At 42.7% G+C, this 27,133-nt stretch overlaps 2 protein-coding genes across 8 annotated transcripts in view; one reads left to right on the forward strand and one right to left on the reverse strand.

The window, feature by feature from the left end:
* Positions 1-13,361, forward strand: part of IPPK (inositol-pentakisphosphate 2-kinase) — a 60,150-nt gene extending 46,789 nt beyond the window's left edge. For 3 of the 7 annotated variants that reach the window (XM_042243013.2, XM_004004073.6, XM_042243014.2), the window contains 2 exons: positions 8,018-8,097; positions 10,708-13,361. In XM_042243013.2, coding sequence (XP_042098947.1) covers positions 8,018-8,097; positions 10,708-10,746 — 119 coding nt within the window. In that variant the 3' untranslated portion in view covers positions 10,747-13,361. Of the gene's footprint in view, positions 1-398; positions 6,997-8,017; positions 8,098-8,576 lie in introns of those variants that run through there. The other 4 variants (XM_042243012.2, XM_012116165.5, XR_009599139.1 and 1 more) reach the window with 3 other exon arrangements.
* CENPP (centromere protein P) overlaps positions 10,095-27,133 on the reverse strand; it is a 239,547-nt gene continuing 222,508 nt past the window's right edge. The window contains exons 6-8 of the mRNA XM_004004078.6: positions 15,098-15,177; positions 13,871-13,962; positions 10,095-13,531 (exon numbers count right to left, since the gene is read on the reverse strand). Coding sequence (XP_004004127.1) covers positions 13,401-13,531; positions 13,871-13,962; positions 15,098-15,177 — 303 coding nt within the window. The 3' untranslated portion in view covers positions 10,095-13,400. The remainder of the gene's footprint in view (positions 13,532-13,870; positions 13,963-15,097; positions 15,178-27,133) is intronic.

The raw sequence follows: 27,133 nt of genomic DNA on the forward strand, positions 1-27,133 counted from the left end.
CGGTAGCTTCGCTTGTTGCTGAGCATGGGCTCCAGGGTGCATGGGCTTCAGTAGTTGCAGCACATGGGCTTAGTAGTTTTGGTTGCCAGGCCCTGGAGCACGGGCTCAACAAGAGTTGTGGTGCATGGGCTTAACTGCCCTGCACCATGTCAGATCTGCCTGGATCAGGGATCATACCTATGTCTCCTGCATTGGCATGAAGATTCTTTATCACTGAAACACCAGGGAAGCCCTGATTTACTTTAAAATAAATAACCTTTATCAAATTGAGGAAGTTCCCTTCTATTCCTGATTTGTTAGGAGATTTTTTAGGAGTGGGTGCTGAGTTATTCAATGCCTTTTCTATTTCTATTGAGAAGACCATGTGACTTTTCTATTTTCTGTTAATGTGGTTACAGGTATACCTCAGAGATATTGTGGGTTTGGTTCCAGACCACTACAATAAAGCAAATATCTTAATAAAGTGAGTTATATGAATTTTTGGCTTTCTAGTGCATATTAAAGTTATGTTTACACTATATTATACTCTATTAAGTGCACAACAGCATTATGTCTAAAGAACATAATTAATTAAAAAATACATTTTGCTAAAAAATGTTGATCATTACCTAAGCCGATAGCACGTAATCTTTTTGTTGGTGGAGGGCCTTGCCTCTGTGTTCATGGCTAATTACTGATCAGGGTAGTGGGTGCTGGAGGTTGGGGTAGCTGTGGCAATTTCTTAAAATAAGATAACAATGAAGTTTGATGCATTGGTTGGTTCTTTCTTTCATGAATGATTTATCTGAAGCATGAAATGCTCTTTGAAAGCACTTTACCACAGTAGAACTTCTTTCAAAACTTGGAGTCAGTCCTCTCAAACTCTGCCACTGCTTTACCAACTAAATTTATGTCATAGTCTAAATAGTCTCTTGTTTCAGCAATCTTCACTGCATCTTTACTTGTAGATTCTGTCTCAAGAAGAGTTTCTTTTTGCTCATCCATAAGAAACAAATCCTTATCCAGTAAAATTTTATCATAAAGATAAAATTTTTATGATGTGCAGTGCAGTCACATCTTGAGGCTTCATTTCTAATTCTAGATCTCTTGCTGCTTCTACCACATCAACAGTTACTTCTTCCACTGAAGTCTTTAACTCTCAAAGACATCCATGAGGGCTGGAATCAGCTTCTTCTAAACTGTTATTGTTGATCTTTTCACTTTGTCTCATTAATCATGAATGTTCTTAATGGTATCTAGAATGGGGAATCCTTTCCAGAAGGTTTTCAGTTGACTGCCCAGATCCATCAGAAGAATTCACTATCTGTAGCAGCTACAGCCTTACAAAATGTAACTGGTAAGACTTAAAAGCTGAGACCACTCCTTGATTCATGGGCTATGGAATGGATGTTGTATTCAGTTCAGTTCAGTTGCTCAGTTGTGTCCGACTCTTTGCGACCCCATGAATCGCACCACGCCAGGCCTCCCTGTCCATCACCATCTCCCAGAGGTCACCCAAACTCTAGTGCATCGAGTCGGTGATGCCATCCAGCCATCTCATCCTCTGTCGTCCCCTTCTCCTCCTGCCCCCAATCCCTCCCAGCATCAGAGTCTTTTCCAATGAGTCAGCTCTTCGCATGAGGTAGCCAAAGTATTGGAGTTTCAGCCTCAGCATCAGTCCTTCCAGTGAACAACCAGGACTGGAGGATGGACTGGTTGGATCTCCTCGCAGTCCAAGGGACTCTCAAGAGTCTTCTCCAACACCACAGTTCAAAAGCATCAATTCTTCTTCGGCGCTCAGCCTTCTTCACAGTCCAACTCTCACATCCATACATGACCACTGGAAAAACCATAACCTTGACTAGATGGACCTTTGTTAGCGTAGTAATATCTCTGCTTTTTAATATGCTATCTAGGTTGGTCATAACTTTCCTTCCAAGGAGTAAGCATCTTTTAATTTCATGGCTGCAATCACCATCTGCAGTGATTTTGGAGCCCACAAAAAGCCTCTTGATTAGAGTGAAAGAGGAGAGTGAAAAAGTTGGTTTAAAGCTCAACATTCAGAAAACTAAGATCATGGCATCTGGGCCCATCACTTCATGGGAAATAGATGGGGAAACAGTGGATGTTTTGTTAGCTGGCATGAAAACATTGTAATCTCACTGTACATCTCCCATCAGAGCTCTTGGATGTCAGTGAGCAGTAATTTTGAAAGGAATTTTTTTCCTAAGCAGAAAAATAGTCCCCAACAGTGGGCTTAAAATATTTAGTAAACTATGTTGTAAACAGATATGCTGTTATCCAGGCTTTGTTCCATTTATAGAGCAAAGGCACAGTAGATGGAGCATAATTCTCAAGGGCCCTAGGAATTTTGGAATAGTAAATGAACACTGGCTTCAATTTAAAGTCACCAGTGGCATTAGCGCCTAACAAGAGTCAACCTGTCCTTTGAAGCCAGACGTGGACTTCTCTCTAGCTATTAAATTCCTAGATGGTATTTTCTTCTGATATGTCTGTTTCATCCACAATGAAAATCTGTTGTTTAGTGTTGCCTAACTTTCATGGATTATCTTAGCAATATCTTTTGGATAACTAGCTGCAGCTTCTACATCAGCCCTTACTGCTTCATCTTTCACTTTTATGTTATAGAGATGGCTTCTTTCCTAAAACCTCATGAACTAATCTCTGGTAGCTTCAAATTTTTCTTGCAGCTTCCTTACCTCTCTCATCCTTAATAGAACTGAAGAGAGTTATGACCTTGCTCTGGCTTAGACTTCGGTTTAAGGAAATGTTGTAATTGGTTTGGGCTTCCCAGGTGGCACTAGTGGTAAAGATCCTGCCTACTAATGCAGGAGACATAAGAGATGCAGGTTCGATCTCTGGGTTGGGAAGATCCCCCAGAGAAGGAGATGGCAACCTGCTTCAGTATTCTTGTCTGGAGAACTCCATGGACGGAGGAGCCTAGCAGGCTACAGTCATGGCAGAGTTGGACATGACTGAGCGACTAATGATTTCACGCTTTGTGATTGGTTTGATCTTCTATCTAGACCACTAAAACTTTATATCAGCAATAAGTTGTTTTGTTAGCATTTGTGTGTTCACTGGAGCAATACATTTAATTTCCTTCAAGAACATTTCCTGTGCTTTCACAACTTGGCTGTTTGTTACAAGAGGCCTAGCTTTTAGCCTATCACAGCTTTCAACATGCCTTCCTCACTAAGCTTGATTATTTTCAGCCTTTGATTTAAAAGTAAGAGACCTGTGACTCTTCCTATCACTTGAACACTTAGAAGCCATTTGTAGGGTTATTAATTGGCCTAATTTGGCCTAAGGGAATGGGGAGCCTGAGGAAGAAAGAGAGATGGGGGATGGCCAGTTGGTATTTGCACTCAGAACACACATTTGTTGATTGTCATTTTATGTGGTTCCAGTTCCTGGTGCTCCAAAACAATTATAATGATAACATCAAAGGTCACTAATTACAGATCATTATAACAAGTATAATATAATGAAGTTTGAAATAGTGTGAGAATTACCAGCGTGTAACACAGAGACATGGAGTGAACAAATGCTATTGGCAAAATGGTGCCAATGGACTTGCTTGATGCAGGGTTGCCACAAACCAATTTGTGAAAAAACACATCTGTGCCCTGCGTCCTGCCCCTCAGGCTTGCTCACTGGCTCCCAGCTCCTCCCGGCCCTTTCCTGGCTCCCTCTGGCTCCAGCTCTGGTGCAGTGCCAGCAGCGGAGATCAAGCCCTGAGCCTTTGAAGTGGGAACACTGACTCCAAGATCCTAGGCTACCAGAGAACTAACCCTGGGGAGCATCACAAAGGAAAGCACTTGAATACAAGACCCAGCATCACCTGCCACCAGTAGCACCCTGTGCAGGATGCCTCATCTAAACAACAAACAAAACAAAAATACAAACCCAGTCATTAGCAGACAGGATTACCACCTCACTCAGCCTTCATCAGAGGAAAAACAAAAACTCAGCACAAATCTCACCCTATACAAAGCTTACAACAAACCACTGGACCAACCTTAGAAGGGCAGAAACCAAAAGGAAGAAAGAATTCAACCTTGAAGCCTGAGAAAAGGAGACCTCAAACACAGTAAGTTAAAAAAAAATAATAAAAAGGCAGAGAAATACTACACAAATGAAGAAACAAACTAGAAACACAGAAGAGGAATAAATGAAGAGGAAATAGACAAACTACCTGAAAAAGAATTCAGAATAATGATAGTAAAGATGAGCAAAAACCTTGAAAACAAAATAGAGAAAATGCAAGAATCAATTAACAAAGACCTAGAAGAATTAAAGAATAAACATACAAACAATACACATACTGAAATTAAAAATACTCTAGAAGGAATCAATAGCAGAGTATCTGAAGCAGAAGAACGAATCAGTGAGCTGGAAGATAAAATGGTGGAAATAACTTCTGAAGAGCAGAATAAAGTAGAAAAAGAATGAAAAGAACTGAGGATAGTCTCAGAGACCTCTGGGACAATATCAAATGCACCAACATTCAAATTATAGGGGTCCCAGAAGAAGAAAAGAAAAAGAAAGGCTATGAGAAAATTTTTGAAGAGATTATAGTTGAAAATTTCCCCAACATGGAAAAGGAAAGTCAGTCAAGTCCAAGAGGCCCAGAGTCCCATTCAGGATAAACCAAAGGAGAAACATGCCAAGACACATACTAATCAAACTAACAAAGACTAAACACAAAGAAAGAATATTAAAAGCAGCAAGGGACAAGCGACAAGTAATATACAAGGGAAACCCCGTAGTTTCCAGTTCTCTGAAGTTCTTAATTTTGTTTTTCTTTGAGCCGAGCAGCATGTGTGTGTGGTACCTCTGATACCTGGAGTCCATGATACCTGATACCTCTTTCTACCATTGTGGGTTTGGGGAGGGGGGGGTTCATTTGTGTTTTTTTTTTTTTTCCTGGTTTTCTCTCATGGCATCATCTTTTTGTGCCTGGGTAGTTTTGCTTGTGTGTCAGAAACTGTATTTGTATAATCAGTTTAGAGATAATCTGAGGCCTAGGATGTTATCTTCTAGAGAGAATTTTAGGTTTGCTTCTGTCAGGGACCTGGGAAGCATTAGCAAGCTGGGGCCATCTTAATCCAGCTTTGGTGACTATTCTCTTTGAAGCAGAGTTGCAGTTCCTGATAAGGCCTGTTGACTTCTGGCTCACCCTGTCTAAAGCTGCAACATTTGGATACTAACCCAGAGCAGGGATTCATCATGGTTCCTGTCCCCATAGCCCTGAAGGTTAAAGTGTCTCTTGGCTGGCCTTCCAGAATTGTCATCCACTCCCTAGGCAGAAAAGGTCTTTGTCCTCCCCCTGGTTAAGCAGTTTTCCCCGGTCTTGTGACCTCTGCCTTCAAGCAGGTGTTTTTGATATTTTGTTTAGCTTTTTCTACTTCAGCAGTTGGGTTGGCCCTGATTATACTCCAGCATTGCTTGAAGTGAAAGTCTAGCCCTTTCATATATATATAACACAGTTTTGTGATGAAAGCAAAGATTTTCAGTTATAATTTGCATTTCCTTGATCAGTAGTACATTTGAACATCTTATATATGTATTGGCTATTTTTTATTTTGTCAGTTTCTTTGGTCCATATCTTTTTTGATTAGTTTTCTTTTTACATACTGATCTAGCATTTTATGTATTAAAAAATTTTATTGAAGTCTAGTTGATTTATATAGTGTTAATTTCTACTATACAGCAAAGTGATTCAGTTATAAATGTACATAGGTTCTTTTTCATATTTTTTTTCCATTATGGCTTTTTCAGGATATTGAATATCTGTGATATACATTGTTGTTTATCCATTCTTTAATAATAGTTTGCATCTGCTAATCCCAAACTGTCAATCCATCCTTCCCCTAACCCCCACTCCTTTAGCAACAGCAGTCTATTCAGTATATCTGTGAATCTGTTTCTGTTTTATAGATAAATTTGTGTCACAGTTTAGACTCCATGTGTTAAGTAATAAACCATATGGTATTTGTCTCTTTATGATTTACTTGACTTAGTATGATAATCTCTAGTTGCATCCATGTTGTTGCAAATAGAATTATTTCATTCATTCTTTTTTTATGACCGAGTAGTGTTCCACTGTATATATGTACCACATCTTTATCCATTCATCTGTCAATGGACTTTCAGGTTGTTTCCATGTCTTAGGTATTGTGAATAGTTCAGTTCAGTTCAGCTGCTCAGTCGTGTCCAACTCTTTGCGACCCCATCAATCGCAGCACGCCAGACCTCCCTGTCCATCACCATCTCCTGGAGTTCACTCAGACTCACATCCATTGAGTCCGTGATACCATCCAGCCATCTCATCCTCAGTCGTCCCCCTCTCCTCCTGCCCCCAATCCCTCCCAGCATCAGAGTCTTTTCCAATGAGTCAACTCTTTGCATGAGGTGGCTAAAGTACTGGAGCTTCAGCTTTAGCATCATTCCTTCCAAAGAAATCCCAGGGTTGATCTCCTTCAGAATGGACTGGTTGGATCTCCTTGCAGTCCAAGGGACTCTCAAGAGTCTTCTCCAACACCACAGTTCAAAAGCATCAATTCTTTGGCGCTCAGCCTTTGTCACAGTCCAACTCTCACATCCATACATGACCACAGGAAAAACCATAGCCTTGACTAGACGGACCTTAGTCGCACTTTATATATTTTATATGTAATTACTTGGCTGTGTAGGGTCTTAGTTGCAGCACAGAGGTCTTCATCATGGTTCATGGGCTCTCTACTTATACGCAGGCTCCAGAGGGCACAGGCTCAGTAGCTGACCCTCAGCAAGTGGGCTTTTAGTTCCCCGACCAGGGATCAAACCTCCTGCATTGGACAGTGGATTCTTAACTACTGAACCACCAGGGAGATCTTGCATATATTCTTGATGTTGATTATTATATGCTGCAGATATTTTCTCCTATTCTTCAACAAGTCTTTTATATTTGGATTATAACTGTATCAAATAAAAGCTTTTTATTTTTAGGTATTCAGATGTCTTTGTCTTTCATGGCTTTTATGTTTTAAGTCTTGCAGATTAAGATATAGTATTTTATATTTTAATATCTCTGTAATTTTAGACTGGAGTTTTATGTGTGTATATATTGTAAAATACTTGATTTCTTAGCTAAATGAATAGTAGGAGAAGAGCTTCTTTTTCCTCCTACTGTAAAGATTTTTGCAGGCCACACTTGGGGCCACACTTCTGTAACCCGCACTTGGGGTTCTCCCCTCTTTCCCACACATTCCTGCCTTGTGGAATGAAGCTTGAGTGTTGTCTCAGGGCAGTCCTCTTGATGTGTTTCATTGAAGGAAATGACTGAAAGGGAGACAAGAAGTTACAATCTGCCATCACAGATGTTGAAGCTAGTGATAATGTGTAGGGCCCACTTTTTTGTAACTAGTTTATTTCTGTAAAAGTGACAGCTGTTCAGTCTAAAAAATTCAAATGAGACTTCCCTGGTGGTGCAGTGGGTAAGAATCCTCCTGCCAGTGCAGAGAGGATGGGTTCGATCCTTGGTCCAGGAAGGTTCCACCTGCCATGGAGCAACTAAACCCATGATCTAGTGCCCGAGACTTGCAACTGCTGAGGCTACGTGCCAGTTACTAAAGCCTGCACACCTAGGACTCACAAGCCACAACTAATGAGCCCCTGTGCTGTAACTACTGAAGTCTGTGCATTACAACTAGAGAGTAGCCTCCACTGTTTGCACCTAGAGAAAGCCCTCGTGCAGCAACAAAGACCCAGGGTGATACTCAGTGCTGTCAGTGTGGCTATTGCTTTTTCTTACAAGGCGGACTGTGATTTCTTGCTGAAGTCCAAAGGTCTCTGGAATCAGGGTCCATACATTGCCTACAGTGAGAGGTCAGAGGGCGGGACTGGCCTCTAATGAGCTCTTTGGGCCTGGGTCTTCCTAACCCACCCCTGATCTGGGACCAGTTCCCGGACCTCTCCAGTTGGGAAGGGTATGTGTGGGGGTGCTGTGGAACTGACTTCTCCTTCCCTGCAGGTTCAGCAGTACCGGGTTGCCATGACGGCGAAGGACTGCTCCATCATGATTGCACTCTCTCCCTGTCTGCAGGATGCAAGGTGAGGCACCTTCTGCTGTGTCACGTGTCCTTGGTCTAGTAAGGTTTTGTGGCGTGGCAAGAGAGTTGGTGTCCTTATATTTAGAGAGGCCCTTGAAGGATCATGTCTATGAACAAAGGCCAATTTCCGAGGCCTACTTAATACAATGGGGATTATTAACTCTTGCTCTTTACAAGTTTGTAACAAGTCAAAAAGACATTTTCGAGAATAATTTTAAAAGCTTGTTCTATTAAATTCAAGATTACTACTGTTTTCTAAGAAAATATCTCAAGGACTTTAGAAGCAGTTTAGATGCTGTGGTGCAAATACCTTTCTGTCAAAGAAAACCCCAAGTTTCCATCATGGCTCAGAGGCCCAAGAAGCTGTAGGTTACTCTAGGGCTTATTTTCCTTCTTTTTTCCGGGTCCTGATGTGCCAACCTTTATAGTCATTTCAGAACCTTTAAAACAACATTTCATTGTTCTGTTTCCTCTTTGCAGCATCTCTCCCAGGACATCATTATCCAATCCTATCTCTGCCTAGGAATTCAGGATGAACCTGATAATCTTCTCTCATTGATTAGATGGCATCTTTAGGATTAATCTTCAGGGTGCCAAACCCCACACATGGTTTCATGGAATGTTTCATAATCTTCTGATGTGTGTTCCTGGGTCAAGATGACCTTGTAACTGGCTGCCAGCCACTCGGTTTTCTGATGCTTTTGAACTAAACATTCCTAAGAGTCCTGCTTCTTGGCAGGCATAGGATTGTCCACTTTCTGATAGGAAACACGGAAGGATATTTATAGGGCATAACTGAAATATTTTTAAAAAGAGTTGTTTAGTTGAAATCTCTCATTATCCCCTAAGAAAATGCTCCCAGTGCTTAGTAGCAGGAATCCATTTGGATTAAGCTAGTGTTGTTAGGTGAGAGAAAAGCACACAAATGTTACTATCTATCACCCTTCCTGAAGGAAGGATGTAGTCAGGATACAGATGTGTGATGGGGTGGGGGCCAGGAGTCCTGACACCCTTGACCACAGCTGCTCAACAGAAATTGACATGTTGGGAGAGGAGTGAGGACGTGTGTCCAGAAACTTCTGAACCATGTGGGCACCTGTATCATCCACAGAGTAGAGAAGCATTTTAAGTATCAGAAGACTCAGAGGCTGACCATTAGGTTCCTCAGGAGTGGCCTGCAACATGCTCTCACCAGACTCTGTGTGATAGATTCCTTTCTTGATCCATGTCATCTTGTTGGGTGTTGGTTCTGATGTGATGTGTGGTTTCCTATGAAATGTGCAGCCCTGGTGAGGGCCAGAGATGTTCACTGTCCTAGCCCAGCTGCATGAAGCTTGGGTGTCAGGCCCTGAGAGTGAGACTCAGAAGCAAGACCTTAATTTGTATACATGTTCTCTGCTGTTCAAGAGGGAGTAGCAAAGACCCCAGCAACTGAGCCAGGGATTCATTTTTCCTATAAACTATTTCTGAGCAGGAATTGAATGAGAGTCTAGGCCTTAATTAGGTTATTAGATAGGAATGTTTTTATCTGCCTTCCCTCTCCCAGGCAGGACCTTTAGAAATTGGTATTTTATTTGTTTTTAATAATGTCTAAATCTAGAATAGTATGCATAGAGAAACCAGAACTCCTTAATACTTCTCTCTTGGGCTAAACCGAGCTCATGTAATGTATTTAACCAGTCATTTGGATGCATACTGAGAGCACTTTGAGAGCTAAGTGGTATATACAGAAATGTTAGTACAAACTTCAGAACTAGCCTGAAAGTGTTTTGGTTGTTGCTGTTTTTCTAAGTCACGTCTGACTCTTGGTGACCCTGTGGACTGCAGCACGCCAGGCTTCCCGGTCCTTCACTATCTCCTGGAATTTGCTCAAATTCATGTCCATTGAGTCGGTGATGCTATCCAGCCATCTCATCCTGTCGTCCCCTTCTCCTTCTGCCCTCAATCTTTTCCAGCATCAGGGTTTTTTCCCAGTGAGTCAGCTCTTCGCATCAAGTGTTTTTAAGTACAAGTAATTGTTTACGTTTTGTTATAAGCATACAACTATTGCAATATTTAGAAAAACCACAAAGCAAAACCCTAAGAAACAAAATAGAAAACACTACAGACACAATGTGAGAAGAAAACATGAAACCATTTGAGAACAAAACATGAAACCAGATCTCTCTTTCCTAATGTGAAAAAGCATAGAGGAGCAAGAGTTTCTCACCAGACATGGGAAAAGATACGTAAAGAGAAGTCTGTTCTTAACATTTTATGCATTTGGCTGTTGTATGGCTAGATCTACTTTCTTTTTCTTAGGTTTTGTAATACTTGGCTCACGATAAGTAACATTTTTAGCATTTGTTTATACTACTGGGATACGGGGAATATCAACTGCATAGTCTACTTAATTGCTTTTCCATCTTTCTGCACTTTAACTCTTTCTTATCTGGTGTGCTGGTAGATATCACAGTAGGTGCTTCTCTTGCAGAAGCTTCATGCATGAGGCATACAGCTGGCACAGATAGAGATGGAATGCATACAGATGCACAGAATGGGTGCTCTTTGTGAGTTGCATTGAGAGGATTTGGGAGGTTTGTGTATTCTGAAATTGCTCTTTTGCTTCCAGCTCCGATCAAAGGCCTGTTGTCCCTTCATCAAGATCTAGGTTTGCCTTCTCTGTGTCTGTGCTGGACCTTGACCTCAAGCCCTACGAGAGCATTCCTCATCAGTATAAACTGGATGGCAAGATAGTCAACTACTATTTAAAGACCGTACATGCCAAAGATGCCACCGTGATGTCGACAAGGTTCAAGGAAAGCGAAGATTGCACGTTAGTTCTCCATAAGGTCTAACCTTTTTCTTGTAGTGGCTTTGAAACTTGAACACAGAATGTGAAGGTTGAATGATAGAGCTATTTTCTGTTGTGTTGGGTGACTTCTGGCTGTGAATGTTTTTTGCTTTTCAACCCCTGTTCAGATGGGACTGCCTCTGGGAGACATGGAATACCCTTAGAGACAGCTTCCAGGACAAGGAATGTTGGACGTTGAGCCCAGCAGTGTGCTGTCTCCCTGGAGGCCCCTGGGCAGTTCTCCCTTCTCACCCACGGTTCACATCTAATCTCTAAAAAGCCTTATAAGACTCAAGGTTTGGATCTCCTACCACCAGAATCCTAACATAGAAAACTTGAATTGTCACATACACCTTACAGTTTGGACTTTGAAGAAAACAGATACTACTGGAACGTTCCCAGCTGAGTTACCTGGTCACTCTTCCAACACAAGCCGTGTGTCAGCGCAGCTTTAGTAGTTCCCTGCTGTGGAGAGCGCTAAGTTGCTGATGTGGGCGTCAGTTCTGAGCAGCGGACTCACAGTCCATGTGGAGGTGCCGTACCCACTGCTCTGCTCAGGGTCAGCAGGGAGCGTGGGACTCAGGGCAGGGGTAGACACCACTCATGCGAGCACTGACTTTCTATTTTGTGTTGAATGATTTTATCTTTAACTTTAGGGGAAACAAGGTATTCTTTCCCACCTGCAATTGCTGCTGTGGAAGCTGAAAGCAGAGCTGTAACTCTGAGCTGCTATGCCCAGGGTGGGTGTCATGGGGTGCCTGTGCATCTGCCGGTTCTGTGTTCTGACATTTTTGGATGTTTGGGAAACCTCAGCTACTTCTGCCAGGGCCAGCATCCTGATTCGGGTTTCACTAAGATGTGTGGTGTTGGTGGCCTTGAGTAATTCTGGACCGCCTCCCCATTGGGGCTGCCCAAGGCCCTGCTTCTGCATGATGAGCGACTCCTGGCTGGCACCAAGAGGGTTCTTGTTGGGGTCACCAAAAGTGTGCCCAGCTGCTATGAAAACTGTTGGGAAACTTGGCTTCAGTTTTTTATTCTATGGTAGGTTGTATAGATTATTTATATCATCATTTTGAGGGACTAATGAAGGCTTATTGTAATATAATAGTGAAACCATGAGATTGTATGAAAATACTACACAAAAAATAAGAATATTTTGCTGATTATAATTTTTGTGGGGAATTTTGTGATAAATTGAGAATTATGCTTATTTGAATCAAGCCAGCTCTTCTAGAATTTATTCTTCAGTCCTGTCCTATCATTTACTTCTTACTTCTTCACTCAGAGGTTCAAAAAGATACTCAAATAACACAGGCCTCTCATTCATGTGGGATGCTGGGGTACAGGGCTTTGGAGATTCCACACATAGGGGTGTGCATGGAGCCCTGTTCTCATGGTCAAGCCGCAGGCTCCAGAGTGCATGGAAGTAGGTAGCTGCCAGAGTTGTTTTGGCCTGAGGTTGTTCCTTGTTGCTGGTCTGGGGTGAGGATGGTCTTGCCCAGCACCAGGGTATGCAGGGGACCCTGAATCTCGTGTGTGGAGCTCTGAAGCCCCAGCCCCTCAAGGAGGTAGGCTGGGCAGCCTCCTGTTGCCTATTCTGACTGGAGTGAACAGTCTGAAAACAATCACCCTCTATTTGGGGGAAAAAAATTAAAGATCAGTATCTCCTGCTAGAGGGTCTTGACTCAACCCTTTGCACTTCTCACACTCCACCTCAGCCCCTTCCCTGAGGCTTTCATTTGATGGAAACAGTGTTTTCACCCATTCTACTTTAAACTGGCGACTCAGGTCAGTGCAGCACTTAGGACTCTGGGGGACTTTAATGAAAACACTGTTTCTTCTGTGCAGAGGGGCCGGGTGGCTAAGGCCCTGTGTGAAGGGACAATGCCATGTTTGCTGTCTTACTGCATCTGTTAATGTTAACCACTCTACTTTTTTGTGAAAGACCATGAAGAGTGAACGTCAGAGGACTTGCTGCTGAGAGGTGCTGTGAAAGCCTCCAGTGCTGCTTCTAGAGCCAGGAGGTGGTGTGGCTCCCCTGGGGTGTCTGAGGAATGTAAAAGAATGGGGCTGCACTGGTAAGGCCTCCAGGGGTCCCTCAGTGGTGGATGGTAGGAGGAGGGCCAACCTTTGAGATGGGCTGGTGCCGCCTCTGCCCTTAGATTCATACCAAGGTAGGGGCACGGTGGCTCCCCATATCCCAGGATGGACAGCCACTTCTGTACTTTCTTGGATGTTGAGTTTACTTTTAAAAATACACTATATGTGTCACTTGTTTGGTATTTTGAATTTAAATAACTGTATTTATTTTTCATGTCCCGACAACTGATATATAATGTGCCATAATTGCATAAACATGTTCTAAAGGTAAGGTTTCTAAGTGGAAAAGAGCAAATGTTTATATTCAATAAAATCACACACCTCCAGGTGCAGCATCTTTCTCCTATGTGTAGTTGTTCACTGTTTGGGAATTAGCTGCTTTCCTCTGTACAAAGTGATTTAATCAGGCTTTCTAGAGTGGCTTCAATGCCTAGCACGCCCAGTAGGGTTCGGAAGCTGAGAGGAGCAGTTTCTATGACTCCGTTCTTGTCCAGTTCCAGGGCTGTAAAGAAAACAAATCGGGTAAGACACTTCACCAAGACACTTCCCTCATTCTCAACTGGCTGCACTGAAGGGAAGCCAGGACGACCGAATCACCTTGACCCAAGCCCCTCCCCACGTTCCTGAGGCAGAGACATCAGGCTATAGTCTGGGAGGGCCTTACGGGGCAACCCTACTTCCATGTGCTTTTTGAGTGATTATAGACAAAAAAATATTTTGAAAACCTATTTTAAAAGTGCATCAGTGAGATTTTTTACTTTTGATTCTTGCCATATATAACTAGATGAAATGAGTAGGTGTCTGTGTTGAACACAGTGAGAAATCACCAGAACATCCCTACCTCGCAACGGCACTTCGGTGAGAAGATCCAGCTTTGGCAAAACCTTCCCTTCTTCATCTATTTGTATCTTCCAAACAATGACTAGTTCGAACCTGAAAGAGGTAAGATGCATTGCTGAGTGCTTTTAAAATCAGACTAAACTGTATGCAGCATTTGACTCTCTCTAGAGGAGAGGATGCCTACATGGGCAGGAACGCTGCTGTCTGCCTAATCACCCTTGGAGTTGCTGCCCTTCCCCAAGGCTGCGCTCAGACTCCCTTGATCTTAAAGACCCACAAGTGAAGAGGGAGTATGGCCAGTTAAACACGAGAAGATATTCAACATCATTAACATACAGGAAAATGACCATAGTGAGATACTGTTTTGTGCCCACTGCATGTTAGTTGACCATACAAGTGAAGTACAGGATATCCAGCAACGAGAACTTAAAAGATTACTGGTGGGAAATACGAATTGTTAAACTACTTTAAAAGGAATTTGGCCGTGATAGCTGAATCTGCCCTATGACCCAGGAATTTCATTTCTAAGTATATGCTCAAGAGAAGCCTGTGTACTTGTGTGCCCAAGGACATAAACAGGAAATGTTAAAAATAGTGGAAGATAATGATAACCCAGAGGCCCAAGACTTGAAGAATGCAGAGATACATATATTCACCTCATGGAGTGTAAGCAGTGAAAATGAATAGCTACAGCTATAGGCACCACCATAGGTGGATTTCGGAAATAATGTTGAATAAAAAGTCATGTTCCAGAGGCTTACATAACTACACCATTTTAAGGCTTGGAACAAAACATCTTTAGGTGCAGGTCACAGAAGCACATCCTGCCCACGTGCACATAAAGGTACCCACAGTGGGCGGAAGGAGACCTGGACGACTTCTCCCCTCACTCAGTACTTGCAGACTCCCCACCTTTCTTGAAATAAGTTGAAAATAGAACTCCACCCCTCTGGCCTCCCCTGCGTGGCTTCCCTTCCCTAAGGACTCCAGCAGTGAGACCGGCACCTGCTGGACTTTTCCTTATAGATCCCATTTGTGTTTTCCTTATAGATTTCCTTATAGATCCCCTGGTGCTCTTCTGCCATCGCTGCTATCTGTTATAACTCTAAAGACACATCTCAAGATGTCAGTTAGGTGGTTTACATTTGTTTTCTACTATTTGTCATCGTTTTTAACAGGAAAGAACCGTCTGGGTTGGGGAGGGACTTGGTGGGGCCTGTGTACTCACCCGGGTTGACTGGGGTTCCTAATGCCCATGCAGCTGGAGGAGGCCCCCTCTGAGAGCTGCACAGCTTCTGGGTACTTTTCCTATGGGGAGAAGAAACAAAGAAATCCGTGGGGTGTGTCTTGCATTCTCTGAAAATCTTAATTATCAGGCGTGCCACTTTCTCATCTAGGCACCATGGCATCCTAGCCGTGACCACCCCCGCTCCTGGCTTCTGTGCTCATCAGCCCTGCCTGTTCTAGATCTCTGCTGCCACACAGCCTCCTGGATTCCACACTAACAACCACCCATGTTAACAAGTTACACGACTCCATTCTGATTTTCCTGGCTTGTCTACCCAGGGCCCTGCAGCATTTGGCCAACATACTTTTTCTGTCTTGTCTCGTGACCTGGACAGCTTGAGGAGGCTGGTCACACATGCTGGCCAGCTGACTCATGAAGGTGATGCTGATCCTGATGACTGAAGTGAGTTGCTGTATGCCAGGTTTCTCATTGTAAAGCAAATGTTTTTCTTCAGAGCTTTAGCATTTGGCCCCAAAGCCTTTCAAGCTGAGGTTCGTGGGCTTGCCGCTCCACCAGTGGGTGCTTCCACCCTGTCTTCACACTTGCTGCTGAATGGCCCTGGCCTGCACACTGGTAACTGCATGCAGACGGCTCCTGCACAGCCAGCGTGGGGCCACCTGAGCTCTCCTAGTGACCTACGGATCTCCCCAGGCATGGTGTCTGGCTATTCTGGGTAATAGGTTTTCAGAAAGCATGCTCTGCTAGAGGTCAGCTTCATGATGAGATCACGTACTGTTTTAGAGTCAAAAGTATTCTCTCTTAAATGAAAATGAAGTAGAATTTCACAAATTTCTAGGGGTTGACTCCCCCTTCCCCGGCCCCGTGTAATAGTTTTGGAACTGTCTGCTTCTTTCTGTTATTTGTAGTGGGCCCTGGGAACCTCCAGCATTAGACTTGACTTGTAGGTCATTAGAACAACAAAGCTTTGCAGGAATCCGAACAGAATGTTTACAACAGAGTAATGAGTGGCTCTGTCTTCAGTTCTTGGAAAACCTTTTGTTTGTTCTTATAAGAATAGATTGTGGGGTTGGGGTGATATGACAGAGACTTAAAGTAGGCTCCACAGTGACAAGTTCCACAAGGGACAGCTTTTTGAAAGACATATTTTCTTTCCCTCTTCTTACAGCTCTTGCTATTGAAATGGACACCTGGTCTGATGCTGAAATCAGATGTAAGCCCTGCCACGTCCCAAATCCAAACCTATACCCTGCCCTGAGGGCCACCCTAAGCCTCATGGAAGGACAGTGAGGTGCAGCTTCATCTGAGAAATGCTTGGTCTAGCAGCCAGTCAGACAGCCCCCGTCCCCCTGCAAGACAAGGGACAGGGCTGGGGCTGTGTGGGCAGAACCTATGAGCTTCAGAGGATGGGGCCTTCCTGAGGCCACAGGTACTTGATGGGCTGAACAAAATAAGCTCCCTCAAATGAGGTCTTGTGGGGACAAAGTTGTGTCACAAATTTTAAAGGACCAGCCCACATATCAGTGAGCTTGTTGCCAGCGTGTGAGGCCAGTGCTCTCAGACCCGTGTGTGAAAGATGCTGATGGAGCAAGAACACATCCAAACACCAAGCCATTCTGACCAAAGGCTGGGGTGGGCCTGGTTTAAACTTACAGATGATTTCTAATTTCAGGGAAGCAGTTTTTATGAGAAAATGTATACCTAAATTTTTTAAATGGAAAGTGCTGGCTGGTTTTTAAACCTCAGGCTCTTCTAAATTAATAACAACTGTATGAGGAATGTAAAGGAGAACATGTGACTGGCAGTGTAACTTCCAGGCTGAGCTGAAAGCACGTGGCCTGGGCCAGTTCCAGCGTGAGGCCCAAGGGCTTGGTCTGCCTCCAAGCAGACCTCAGCCTCTCTAGGCCTTCTTCTCAGAGCAAAAGGAGGGTTTAGATTAGAAGCTTTCACTAAAAAAAATAAAATAAAATGTACTCCTTTTAGTTTTTAAAATAAAAACCAAAAGTAGAAATGCTGACATTAGGAAGAGATGGGGCATTTCTGGAGAGCTCCTAGGGACTTGTGTGGAAAGTTTCCTTTTATACAAGTTAGTAATATTGCCCCATTTATCCAGCTTCATTCACTTGCCTGGTGACCTCAAATATTCAATGCTGACAGGAAGAAAGCAACTAAAGGTTGAAGAGGAGCCCAGAGACACAACATAAACGCAAAGTCTAGATACCATTGCTGATAGTTAGAAATATAAAACGTGGGTCTCACTGACAGAGTGTACGCATACAAGTGGCCTGGAGGGAAAAGACAGAAAAGTTGGAAAAAGTGATACAACTAAATGCAAAGTGGGTCTGAGGTCACAGCCAAATATCAGTACATTTCAAAAGCAATTAAAAGTTCTACATATTACTGTATTTGACATTCAAAAAAGACAACAGAATCACCAAGAAAGGATTAAGATGATGTACTCAGATAAGGCAGCCATCTGGCCAATGTAGAATATTTAACATGAAAAAATAGCTATACACACACAAAAAAGGTTGACAGGAAAGTTATCAGCCTGACTTGGAAATCGCCTTGGACACTTCACATTCTGCCACTAGTAAAACTAAGGTCCAGGCCTGGAACATAAAGGGAGCAAATGGGAGCCTTGTGCTGTTGTTCGGAAGGCTGGGAACAGGCTGTGTTGTGCTGATCCTGTGCGTACACTGGGCCTGTCAGTCTTTCACAGGAAGTTTGTCCTAAGTGGTGACTCAAAAATGGATGTTTAGAACTTTCCTGGTGGTCCAGTGATTAGACTCCATGTTCCCAGTGCTGGGGGCATGAGTTTGATCCCTGGTCAAATTAAGATCCTGTATGATACCAGGCTCCTCTGTCCATGGAATTTTCCAGGCAAGACTACTGGAGTGGGTTGCCATTTCCTTCTCCAGGGGATCTTCCCGACCTAGGGATCGAACCCAGGCCTCTCGCATTGCAGGCAGATGCTTTACCATCTGAACCACCAGGGAAGCCACATGATACACAGTGCAGCCAAAAAAAAGGGGTGGGGGTTGTGTGTATATTTAGCTGCTTGCCATGTGCCTGGAGTCTGCAGTCAAGAACTCTCCTGGTGTTTATGATAGAAAAAATGATAGCTTCGAGAAAGCTGGGAATTTGTTATTCGTCACAGTTTTCTATCTGAGACCCATTTGGAATGGCTGCTGGTCTAAAGGGAAGAGAATTTTAAACAGAAATTTAGAGAAAACCAACCATGTATTACGGATCAGTCATTCTATCCCAGTTCACTCCCCCTGCCACTTAAATGAATGGGAAACCTTGAATCTTGAGTTTAAATGTATCCTTGAGTGTTCACAGGTATCTAGAGCGAGTAGTAGTCATGATACCCCTCATCCCTGGATACTCAGTGGCATTTCCCCAAACAGGGCCATCTTCCTGCTTTACAAAAACATAACATTCCAACCAGAAATTTTCAGATGTTCCCAGCTCCCTCTTGTGACCATCACACCCTCCCCGCCCCAACTGCCCCAGGCAGTTTTGGCAGTTTGGAAAATGAGGCCTCTTGGGCCTCAGTCCAGGTCTGATGTCTCCCCATGATGCCACATTGGGAGGGCTCCAGAAATGCTGCTGTGCTTCTGGGGTGACCCAAAAGCCACCCTTTCCCCTCTGTTATTGGAATTTTCCAAGGGGACATCATGAGACCAGGCTACTGTCTGGCTCCTCAGTCAGACATCCACTCATCAGCCTGGGCCTGCTGGTGCCTCAAAGCTGAGTCAACCACACGAGGGGTGCCAAAGGGTGACTGTCTCCATCATTCCTTCCACACTGGCAAGTAGATTTTCACCAGAAAAACGAGCTTCACTTCTCCCTTATTTATTTTCTATTGCCACTGACTCACAAATCACTGATTTATTCAGTGTATATCAGTGTTTCTTTAGGAAGCTGATGGTATTTAGAAACCAAGACCTAGGCTCATTGCTCCTGGGGCTTTGGTGGCTTACAGGCTCTCTCAGGGGGAAGAACTTGGTAAGACAGGTTGGCGTGACACATGTGTGAGGATGCATATAACATAGCCCCTTGGGAATCCTGCACACACATACTAACCAACAAGCGATGACCTCAATACCTCTATCCACCTCCTAGAATTTTCTAGCCTTCTTCCTTCTGCAGCTATAAAATCACTCTGTTCCTAGGAAGGAAGAGAGCTTACACAAATAATCCCTTTATACCTTCCCTGTTTAGAATGGAAAGGGGAAATTTAGGCAAGCAAAATCAGTCAAATATATAGCCAAGAAACATACACCCTGCAATACATCTGAAGGCAAGTGTACCCGAAAAAGCTCTACTCCATTAAGAGTACTAGACAATAAACATCACTTCAGGTGGGGATACAAGTCCAAGAAGTAGTTCTTAAGATTTTTAAGATTGTCATTTTCATTCTAACTAATTGGGTAGCAATTGTACACTTTTATATGTAGTCTGTTCCCTTGTAGACTAATAATTAAAAAGCAAGGCAAGCTGGTTTCTTTTACAATAGTCAGAAATGATAATTAAGAAGCTGAACACACACATACACATACATGTAATAATCAGTGCTAAAAACTCTAAATTTCACAACTTTCTCTTCATACAATTTTTAATATGTAATTGTGCCAGCAAAATAATGAAATGCAGGCAGATGATGAAAGTAATATTCAGATATTCACTGGCAATTTTATTGTTACTAATAAAAATCTCACTATTTTATATATGTCAAAGTAACGTGCAAACCATTGAAACTGATTATAATTTAAAGTTACTATGGTCTGGGCACTTCCCTAATGGTGCAGTGGCTGAGACTCTGTGATCCCAATGAAGGGGGCTTGGGTTCAATCCCTGGTCAGGGAACTAGATCCCATATGCTACAATTAAAGATTGCACATGCCACAGCTAAGAGCCAGCACCGCCAAATAAAAAATACTTTTTTAAAAGTTAAAAAAAGAGAAGTTATTATGATCTAATTTGAATTTTTTCATAGATTCACAGACATTTTAGGCTTTTAAGATGTTTTCTCTTTCAAAAGACAAATTACACATCCACACTGCCACATACAATTTAACAGCTAAAGCCTTTGACTGTGTGGATAAAAATGAACTGTGGAAAATTCTGAAAGAGATGGGAATACCAGACCACCTGACCTGAGAAATCTGTATGCAGGTCAGGAAGCAACAGCTAGAACTGGACATGGAACAACAGATTGGTTCCAAACAGGAAAAGGAGTACGTCAAGGCTGTATATTGTCACCCTGCTTATTTAACATATGCAGAGTACATCATGAGAAACGCTGGACTGGAGGAAGCACAAGCTGGAATCAAGATTGCCGGGAGAAATATCAATAACCTCAGATATGCAGATGACACCACCCTTCTGGCAGAAAGTGAAGAGGAACTAAAAAGACTCTTGATGAAAGGGAAAGAGGAGAGTGAAAAAGTTGGCTTAAAGCTCAACATTCAGAAAACTAAGATAATGGCATCTGGTCCTATCACTTCATGGGAAACAGATGGGGAAACAGTGTCAGACTATTTTTTTGGGCTCCAAAATCACTGCAGATGGTGATTACAGCCATGAAATTAAAAGACTCTAGCTCCTTGGAAGGAAAGTTATGACCAACCTAGATAGCATATTGAAAAGCAGAGACATTACTTTGCCAACAAAGTAGTCAAGGCTATGGTTTTTCCAGTGGTCATGTATGGATGTGAGAGTTGGACTGTGAAGAAAGCTGAGCGCCGAAGAATTGATGCTTTTGAACTGTGGCGTTGGAGAAGACTCTTGAGAGTCCCTTGGACTGCAAGGAGATCCAACCAGTCCATTCTAAGGAGATGAGCCCTGGGTATTCTTTGGAAGGAATGATGCTAAAGCTGAAACTCCAATACTTTGGTCACCTCATGCAAAGAGTTGACTCATTGGAAAAGACTCTGATGCTGGGAGGGATTGGGGGCAGGAGGAAAAGGGGACGACAGAGAATGAGATGGCTGGATGGCATCACCGACTCGATGGACGTGAGTCTGAGTGAACTCTGGGAGTTGGTGATGGACAGGGAGGCCTGGCATGTTGCGATTCATGGGGTCGCAAAGAGTTGGGCACGACTGAGTGACTGAACTGAAAAACGGTAACGGGCTCGTGATCTAGTGCAAGCAACTTGGTGTGCGTATATTTTTTGGCTGCACTGTGTGGCTTGCTAGGTCTCATTCCTGGACCAGGGATTGAACCTAGGCCATGGAGTGAAAGCCCAGAGTCCTGTCCACTAGGCTACCAAGGAACTCCCCTGTGCCTATTTTTTATTAGAGGTTCTTAGTTTTCTCTCCAGAGGAGTGAGGTTGTATTGCCGAGTCCAGGCCCCTTTTAGTAGTGCCAAGCTTTTTCAAAACATAGGCCTTCTGTCAGGGTGAGGATGGACTGCCTCTCATACAGACTTTCTACTAATTCTCCTCCTACCCACAGTCCCTTTTTCAGAGGTTCCAGAGAACAAATCGGTTGATTTTTTCCTTCCTCCAAGGAAGATAGCTTTCCCAGTCTCCTGCGTGCTGAGAGTCACACTCGGCTGGAAACCCTTGACTTGGAGGTCATTTTTCAGTGGCAATGGCCCCTGAGGCCCTGCCCCCAGGGATGGTTCCCATACTCCCAGGGAAAGTCAAAGCAACCTCCGAACGACTGTTCGGGCATGTTCCCTTCAGGGGTTAGGTCTCAGCTTTGTCTGGGCCTCATCAAACTATAATTATCTGCTTCCTGAATGTACTGCTGCCTTCCTCTGGCCTATTCTTCATCTTTGTGTATTATGTCTTTTAAAACTCTCTCTAAAAAAAATAAATAAATAAAACTCTCTCTACTGTCATTTGTGAAGAATTTTAGCAGAGTGGCTGATGAAGGTAGTATGTTTCAATGGTCTACTTTTGAGGCCTTTTACATTTATATTTTCAATTTTTCCTCGTACTTGATGAATAGTTTGGGTATAGAATTTAAGCTTTAAATAGTATTTAAATTATTTTATATATAAAGGTAGTGATATATGTCCAAACTTGTATTCTAGAGTCCTGTGTTAAAATGCTTTCAAGGCTGGAGCACTGGGATGACCCAGAGGGATGGGAATGGGGAAGGAGATGGGAGGGGGTTTCAGGATGGGAAACACATGTAAACCCATGACTGATTCATATCAATGTATGGCAAAAACCACTACAATATTGTAAAGTAATCAGCCTCCAACTAAAAAAATTAATAAAATAAAATGCTTTCAGTTTTTTAAAATGGAAAGAAAATAAATAATTAAGTCAACCCATGTCCTTAGAAATAGAGGAAATCCCCCACCCTGGGACAAAATAAAAGAGGGCATAAATAATGTTTGTAACTAAAATTTTAAATGGTTCAAATCATGTACTATATCAAGTCCTGATAACTTTATTTTCATAAAACAAAATGAATATTAGGCAAGAGAATTAAAATGTGAGAGAGGAAACAAGTCTTGGTGAAATAATCCAAATGACAATAATAATGTATTCTATTTGCACAATAGTTCTAACTTTGCCAGATCTTTACATATTTATTCACAGGATACCTTTATGAACTGGGGATATAAAATTATGTACACTTTAAAAATAAGGAAAAAAAGGCTCAGAGATTTGCAAGGCTGTTCCAATGACCCTGAGCCCAAAGTAAAGAAGCCAAGCTGAGCTGGCTTCCTAACTCCAATGCCTTTCTTGAAGCAAATTTCAGGTGACCCACGGTCCAGCTGAGAGTAGACTCACCTTGAAACCAATAAGGCTTATGCTTCAGGGACCAATAATTCCCTCCCTGTACATGGGCTCCTTTCAACCCTCTCTACTAAATTTAAAACAAATAATTTTTTAGAACAGTTCTAGATTGAGAGAAAAATTGGAAGGATAGTACAGAGTTCCTATATTATTAACATCTAATATTGGTGTGGTATATTTGTTACAATCAATGCACCAATATTGAGATATCACTTTTATAACTGAAGTCTATATTTTATTTAGCTATCTTAGTTTTTACTTAATGTCTGTTTTCTGTTTCAGAATTCCCACTCAGGATCCCACATGACATTCCTGTGAGAGGTAGGAAAATTCACCTAGATCCTTACTCTATATACACTTTCTTATGTTCTGCCATGGGTTTAAGTTATTAGGCTTATTCTAATAAGGGGCTCCCATTTTTTTTTTACCTAAAGACTCTTAAGAGAAAATGCACAGTTGTTCTTTGGGTCTTAGAGTAACACATCTTGCCATTTGGCAGCGCCCTTAGGACCAGGCCAGAAGAAGGGGTCAGCTGATCCTGGGCTTGACTTGAGATTCAAACCAGGTAATAAGAGAGAAGCAAACATGAAAACGCTTTCACATATGCATCTGTCTACAGACCATCCATGAACTGGCAAAATGCATCTTATAATAATTCAAATTTTCAGCATGGACTAGCTCTTGAATTGATTGAGGGCAGAGGATTTTCTTTGCTGCTTTGTCCTGAAACTGCTTTATTTTACTAGAGAAATTCTTAAGTAAAAGTATTTCAAATTCATCCTCTCACACACAATGAGACGTACACACGTGATGAACTTGGATTGACTAATTCATCACTCAAAATGATTTGCAGCGTGGCTATTGTGTGGAACTATTGTGGACTGTCAGACCTGTTTTTCTTTGCCTGGCAAGCTTTCTTATTATCCTTACTCTGGCAACAGACCTGTCCCTTTCATAGGATTGGCTCAGGTCATCACAGACTATTAGCTCCTCACGAACAGCATATAATGTACCCTGGGCCAAATGGCAGATGCTGGGAGGACAAAACCTTTTCCAGCAGGGGCTGTTCAGTGGGCAGCCTCTTCCAGGCTGTGGGAGGCCTGTGTGTTGCGCTGATAGACAACCAGCAGAGAATCGTGCAGAAATGAGGGCCTCATAACAGGAGGGAAAATCCTCTATCTTGATGTGATCCTGACATGCAGGCTACCCTTTCTTTAATTGTCTGAACTACTCCAGCTCTCTGCTACAACTGGAGTGACTAACTTTCCTTTTTGTTAAGCCAATGTGAATTTACATTTCTGTCCCTGTTGAAAGAGCTCCAATCAAAACACTGGGTACTTTGTTAAATGCTGGGTATGTCCTGGAACAAAATAACGCTGAGCATCAGGAAAGTAAAAATAAAAACTACAAATGGAATACCACAACATACACACCTGAATGGCTACAAACAACTGACAAAACCAGTGTTGAAACTGATACGAGCAACTGTTACCCTCACACCCTGTGGGTGAGAGTGTAAATGGGCACAGTTATTTTGACAACACCTCCAAAAGCTGAACATACATCTACCCTAAGATTCACCAATTCTACCCAACATAAACATGTACCTGTATCACCAAAAGGCATGCACACAGCAGCATTGTTTACAACTGCCAGGACCTGGAGAGGGCCAGGGACAGAACCCTGGGTGAATGCTTTGTGGCTCATCCATGTGACAGAAGGCTCAAGGGCTGTGAAATGAATGATCACCAGTTACACTCCACATGGATGGACCTCAGGGATAGTGTATGCAGTGACAAGCACCAACCCCGTCTTGTAGTACCTGTGGCAGGTGGGTGGGCCCTGGGGGCTGCTCCTGCTCTGGTTCCTCTTCCAGTGAATGGTTCTGTAATTTTGTGAAAAATCATCCAACTGTGCATTTATGACATGTGTGCCCTTTCCTGTATCTATATATTTCTCCTGTATCTATCTATTTCAACAAAAAATTAAAATACAAAAGACAGCTCCCCTCAGCCCATGAAGTATACAACCCAGTGAAGACAGACAATAAGCAAGTAAACACAGAAAAGCTTCCCCTCTGCCTCTGCCATCCAGGGTGGAGAATGCTTGTTCTTTTTCTCATCCAGAAGCCCAGGAGCCATCTCAATTACTTTGCTATCTTTTTTTGGGTCTTCTCCAGCTCTATCATTTCTGTCCTGAAGAGCCAACCCTAACTACATGAAATATGTACAGATATTCTAGGATTTGGGACCAAGAACATAAAACCTATTTTCTTTTACCTGATCACCCTGAATTAAGGCTAACAATCTGCAAGCCTTTCTTGATGTTGAGGTATCTGAAATACTGTTTTGAGAATGAACAGGGAGGCCTGGCGTGCTGCGATTCATGGGGTCGCAAAGAGTCGGACACGACTGAGCGACTGAACTGAACTGAATATGCCTTTTTTTGGGTCACTACTGATAACCAAAGGTGCATTTTTTCCCCCGGCCATGCTGCACTGCAATGTGGGATCTTATTCTCTGACCAGAGATAAAATCCACACCCTTTGCAGTGGAAGCATGGAGTCCTAACCACTGGACTGCCAGGGAAGTCCCCAAGGGCCCATCTTTTGATAGGTATTTTCTGGATTTTTTTTTCCTTGAAGGTCTTATCTTATGCACAATAAATTTTTATTATTTTTTTGTGTCCTCTAACTAATGTTTTCACTGCATTCCCATTCTCTCGGTATTTCAATATGTGGAAAGGCTTAAAGTTGTCCGAAAAAAAGGAGATTTCACTGTTGACTTCTTCTTGGCTCATTTATATAACAGTTCAATTGCTTAACACTTCTCTATTCTGAAAATATGGTCCACGTGACTTTGTTAAACTGGAATTAGTTGAACTACATTTGAGATAAGTGGGCCAAAAGCTGCAGCTTAAAATTTTTTTGTTACATGAAAATTGTACTCGTAAAAACATTTCTTTGAATGTTTGTAAACTTTCTTTCTGGCTGTACTGGGGCTCTGTTGCTGTGCGTGGGCTTTCTCTAGTTGTGGCAAGCGGGGCTGCTCTCTAGTTGTGGTGCCCAGGCTTCTCATGGCAGTGCCTTCTCTTGCCGAGCATGGGCTCTAGAGCGTGGGCTCTAGAGCGTGGGCTCAGTAGTTGTGCTGCATGGGCTTAGTTGCCCCGCAGCATGTGGAATCTTCCTGGACCAGGGATAGAACCCGTGTCCCCTGTGCTGGCAGGTAGATTCTCAACTACTGGACCACCAGGGAAGTCCTGAATGTTTGTAAACTTTCTACTTATCTTTCCTAATCTCCTTATATTAAAGTTCAGCCAATTTGCACATTTAAATAATACTCAAAGAAACATACTAATTTCCAGAGGCTGAGGCTGACCAAAGAAATGGAAAAGGCCTGTACAAACTTATCTTTATTTGAGAACAGAAAGACATCATGATGAAGGTCTGGAGGGGAACTCAGGCCCCAGGACCCCAGAGGCTTGCCCAACAACAGTCCAAGGTGGATTACATGGCCCAGCAACAAGAGAAAATGGAAACAGAGGATGTGAACCAACACAGTCAAGCTTTTTTTTTTTTTAAAGACAAGACAGTCTAAGGACAGATTCCATTTTCCTAAAGGTCATACTTCAGCCTCATATAAATGTAAATTCCATCCTGTTTTAAATATCAAAAACTGTAAGCACAGTATTTATACATTTGCAACAGAAAGAGGGTCCTTTATTTATAAGTGCCAAAAGCAGTGAATACTAACCAGATGTGGTTTACTGCCTCTTACAAAGCAAGAAATGAGAAGAAATGACAGTTGGAGTTAAAAAAAAAAAATCTTAAAACAATTAAAACAATTTGTCCTACTAACAGAATTGAGTAGCTGAAAGCCTCCACTGAAATACTACTAGTGAACTTGCTTAAGCAGGGCCCTCCTGTTTCTTCCAAGAGCACTTGCAAATAGCTGGGCTTTTCTGCCACACCCTTCTACCTGAAAGTGATAATAATGTTCAGGTAAGTGGAGTGAAGTGAAGTGTCCAACTCTTTGCAACCTCACTCTTTGCAGCCTACCAGGCTCCTCCATCTATGGGATTTTCCAGGCAAGAGTACTGGAGTGGGTTGCCATTTCCTTCTCCAGAAGATCTTCCCAACTCAGGGATTGAACAGGTCTCCCCCATTGCAGGTGGATGCATTATCCTCTAAGCCACCAGGGAGGTTCAGGTAAGATGCTCCTAAATGACTGGCCTGCAGACCCTGATT

Source organism: Ovis aries, chromosome 2, assembly GCF_016772045.2.
Source record: "Ovis aries strain OAR_USU_Benz2616 breed Rambouillet chromosome 2, ARS-UI_Ramb_v3.0, whole genome shotgun sequence".
NCBI lineage: Eukaryota > Metazoa > Chordata > Mammalia > Artiodactyla > Bovidae > Ovis > Ovis aries.